General features: G+C 37.5%; 1 protein-coding gene across 2 annotated transcripts in view; it reads right to left on the reverse strand.

Annotated features, from left to right (window-relative positions):
- The window catches only part of LOC111872216 (ubiquitin-conjugating enzyme E2 Q1), a 50,238-nt gene extending 46,906 nt beyond the window's left edge, over positions 1-3,332 (reverse strand). The window contains exon 1 of one of the 2 annotated variants that reach the window (XM_023865879.2): positions 3,049-3,332. In XM_023865879.2, coding sequence (XP_023721647.1) covers positions 3,049-3,210 — 162 coding nt within the window. In that variant the 5' untranslated portion in view covers positions 3,211-3,332. The remainder of the gene's footprint in view (positions 1-3,048) is intronic. The other variant, XM_023865878.2, reaches the window with a different exon arrangement.
- Between the last annotated feature and the right edge of the window lie 1,310 nt (positions 3,333-4,642).

Raw genomic sequence — 4,642 nt, forward strand, 5'->3', positions numbered from 1 at the left:
GGGGGGGGGGTTCTCGTTTGCGCAACATGTCACAATATTATAAATTATAAATGAGGAAGCTGCTGTGCTTTCATAGTGTTTCAACTGTTCCTATATGGTTCCCTCTAGGCACAAGTGTTGGGTTGTTCTGCCTGTTATGTTATGCTGCATGTCCCTCTTGCTAATAATGAAGTGCACCAGGATACTACAATATAACATTCTCACCACCTTAAATGAATCCTGATATAATTTCTAGACTCATAAAGAGACGAGTATATTGAAACAGCAAGCAACTTAACAGATTTATAAACATTCATAGATGTCTTTCATTCCTGGCCTACTTAATGTCACATGGCAGATTCCTTCACTCCAAGAAAGAATACATTTTCTTTTACAGATGCTTGCTTTCATACCCTGAAAACAGACTGTCTAGACACCAAAATATGAGCTTATGATATAACACAGTTTATTCTTCGTGTTCGATGCACCACACCCTGACCAAGCAAGATGGCTCATACGGTAATACTACTGCCTTCTATTTGGGAGGTGACTGGTACTACCTCAGTCTAGTGACTTGAGTATACCAACTTGTTCATGGTTTTCAGTAAATACCTCGAGGAAAATGCTGTGACAGTGTCCTACGTTAGGCCAAGACCTCATTTCCACATTTCTTCTGATTCATTAGTGATGAATCACCCTAAAATTTGATAATGTTACGTGTATATGTGACTATAGAAAGGGTTTGGATCAGTAATAAGATTTACTGCTCACTTACACAACTTGTTACTATACTTCACAAACCATTATTGCACACAGACTAGTGTTCTCAGTCTGTTATAGTCTCCACTAGCCATTTATTTGTAGTGGCTTCCAACAGTGGAGGTTCTCCTCCCTCTGGGTTCCCGAACTATTCCTGTGTCTCAGCTACCAGCGTCTAACAGCAATAGCTCATGATGAGTGAATAGCAGCTGTCCTATAACTGGCTGCTCTACCAACTCACTTCATTCCACTGCACTGCACTCACTACTTGAACTGAACTGAACTGAACTCAGTAGGCTGACTCATATAACCTTGGAGCAGGCCCACAGAGAACACCATTAGCAACACCTCTTCTACTGTTCCGTGATGTCACCACATTATGTGTATGACCATTACCTAGCAACGGGTCTACATGCTACAATATTATATAATTTGAGCTACTCAGACGATTATTAAAAAACCATAAATAATAACACACAGAAGCAAACATCACAGTCACAGAAGTCAATCTAACTTCCAGGTAAAGACATTCAATAGCTCAGAGAGGATAGCAGGAGGCTGAGGGAGGAATAGCAACACAGCTCTAAAGTTATGCTTTGTTATCGATCTAGTGCGGACATGTACCACTTGGCAAGGAAAAGGAACAAGCGCCAGGGACTGCAGTGACTGCTCATAATATGGTTTCCCAGTTGAAGGTCATGGTAGCTATCAGTAGCAGGAAAACATACAGCTGGTTGCAAGTTTAAACATAAATTATTCTAAACAAAGTTTACTAGATTCAGACTTGACAGTTAACATTCTGTGAACAATTACATGCTGAACGATACTTCAGCAATAATGAAGCAGTGTAGTGTTACTAACACAGATTTTGAATTGGAAGCATGTCACATTATAAACAGGGAATCTTTCACTGGTAAATTTGGGCAGCACAATGCAGCAAAGAGCAATAATATCATACTTAAGATTTTTATAACTACTTTCCATTACATAACTTTTTGAGAGATACAGTAACTGACACCTACTATTATGGAAAACATTTCATAAAATCAGAGGTGAAACATGTTCAAACAAGACCTTCATTGCTGCCTTGGAAATCAACAATGGATAATAGTAATTATGTGCTTAGGGTATTTATGTGATATGGGGGATACTATATGCTTCAAGGACACCACAACCAAGCTGCATCATATTCCGCAAATGTAACACAATGGGTATTCAAAATTTGACTAAAATCGTAAGTTACAGTAATTTCAATCCAAGCATACATTTCTAGTGAATGAGAATCCAATCTCCTGTTGTCATGTTATTTAAATTTGTCTGAATCCTCTGGCACTCACAGGCTTGTGTCCTAATGAAATTTGGACACACAGAACATAAATTAAGGGAACTAAGCCTAAGCCTAAAGCAAACTGAAAACACAGCAAAAGGTGACATTCATCCTACACTGGCACGTGTGTGTTCCAACATCATGTAGCAATGAAGCTAGTCACAGAAGGGAGGTACACAATTTCAACAGATTTCAACAACATTTGAGCAGCAGGATCCAATCCTAGAAATTTCCCATTCATTCATGCATACCACAAACTTCAGTCCTTCCCTGAAAAACACAAATCTATATTCCTGATGTGGAAATATTATACATACATAGCATACATGATTGCTGCTCTATTGTCAAACATGACTAAAAGTATTCATGTGCCAAGGCTTACAGGCTAAAAAGAAACTCCACATAATGAAATCCAAGATACTGTTTGAGAGAAATGTAAATATATCCAGGCCGACTTTCTCCTGAATTAAATATGATAAGAACAAAAGTTTCCACTAGCAACATTTGTCATCATAATACATACCAGGTTAGTAAATAAGTAGTAACAACTCTTGTCAAAAAAAAACAACAGTAAACTACCTGTTCAATGGTGAATGACAACTGAAAATTCACTTGAATCAAAGGCTAATGACAGAATGTCTTGAGAAGTGTCTTCTAGCCTTCAACCATAAATTTTAAAATAAATGTGTCAACAGAATTACAACCCAATAAAACCACTATACAGCAAAATACAATTTACCAAACAAGAAAGTCTGCACAAATGATTAGTATATTTGATATGTAACTATTTTAACACCTGCAACCCACATAACTATTGCATTTTTTTTATAAGCACTGACCAAAAAAATGTGAGAAACATGCACAAGGGTTTCCTTTGTTTTCCAAATTTGCCGGGTCTATCCTATACAGCAAGAACAAGCAGGTATTTATACATTTGTGCAACATAATAGCTACATTCAATAGTACTTCTTCATTCCACTTACAGTAATATTCGCATGAATTTCATATTTCTTCCCATTTTTGCCTACGAATCTACAGTTCAATTCATCCACACTGGCTGACACTATTTGGAATCTTTCGTGGTTTTTTGGAAATACTGATTCTAAAGTCTTAATTTCTTGCTTTAATGTTATCAGACAAGCCATTTGTAGAACGTCCGCATATACAATGGTGAATTCTTGGGAGTTTTAAATACAAACAATCAGAAAGTCAAATACGTAACACCAATCACTCCCAAAGAAAATGGCGACTACAATTAGTTCGGTGTTCCTCGGCCATTTCCGTATTCGTGATCTTCGTGATCGTTCGTGATGGCTCTCAAATTGCGTATTTTGACCTTGTGTTCTTGTGTCTCATTTATAGCGATCTATAAGATCTATAACCTATAACGGAACGGAACCAAGTGAACTAAGGGTTGTAGTAGGGCCGCGCCATAGCTCAAGCGGTTAGTCGCTGGCGTCGGTGGCTTCCCACCGTGGCGGCCCGGGTTCGATTCCGGGGTCTGGTCAAGTGGGATTTGTGGTGGACAACGTGGCGCTGGGGCAGGTTTTCTCCGAGTACTACGGTTTCCCCTGCCAATCTTCATTCCACCAATTGCTGCACAATCGCCCACACCTATCATCTCGGGATGGTACGATAGGCCAGAAATGGCCACAGTACAAGGGACTTGGTCCCACCCCACTAGCAATAAAAAAAAAAAGGTTGTAGTTTTTGTAGACGATGTAGTTTAGGGCTGAAAGGGCTTATAGTGTACACTGTTTATTTCGTACCGTTGAGCGATTGTCCTGTGATATAAGAAATACTTAAAAGAAAGACAAATTATTTGTGGTTAACCCAGGTGCATCCATTTTCCAAGATGTGACATTTCTGCAAGAAAACCAAGATATAAATTAGGCTCTTTGTATGCAGTTGCTTTTAAGGCTATTTTCTCAAAAGACAAGTCCAAGAATTATACACCTATAATGCCTAAAGCGAAAAAAATATGTGAGTAGTAAATTTTGTGCTTCGTTTTGAAATATATGTCAGAGGGCCGTCTTAATTCATGGAATAATCGCACTTTGTGGTCTGGATCATAGTGACTGCATGAAGTCTACAGTATGCATATTTAGCCTTTGGGATAACAGCAGTAACTAATTTGCAATTGTAACTGCAGGTGAAATTTACTATTTAAACCAATTAAATCAACCTACAAATTCTCTATGATATATTGTGTGGAAGTCAATAATTACAAATATGATAATTAGCGCCCCGATTTTTATGACCTAAAAACTATAAATATATGCATGCACTTATGACCCAAAATTATGTCAAATATGACCTAAAAAGTGTAAAATATGACCTTAAATATTAAATGGGACATAAAATTTCACAATTTTAATTACAACTTTTACTAGAGTTTAAGAATAAAGATGATGAATATATGATAGTAGGTCCTACTTACCAAATTAGCCCTATTATGTCTCTGAAGGAAAGAAAACTGATGGAATTTCGACATTTCATACTGGATTAAACCATTCATTGTTTTCTTTTTAATACTGATATTTGCGTTCATATTTTAGACAAACACTGGTGCACATG

Source organism: Cryptotermes secundus, unplaced genomic scaffold (assembly GCF_002891405.2).
Source record: "Cryptotermes secundus unplaced genomic scaffold, Csec_1.0 scaffold710, whole genome shotgun sequence".
NCBI classification, from domain to species: Eukaryota; Metazoa; Arthropoda; class Insecta; order Blattodea; family Kalotermitidae; genus Cryptotermes; species Cryptotermes secundus.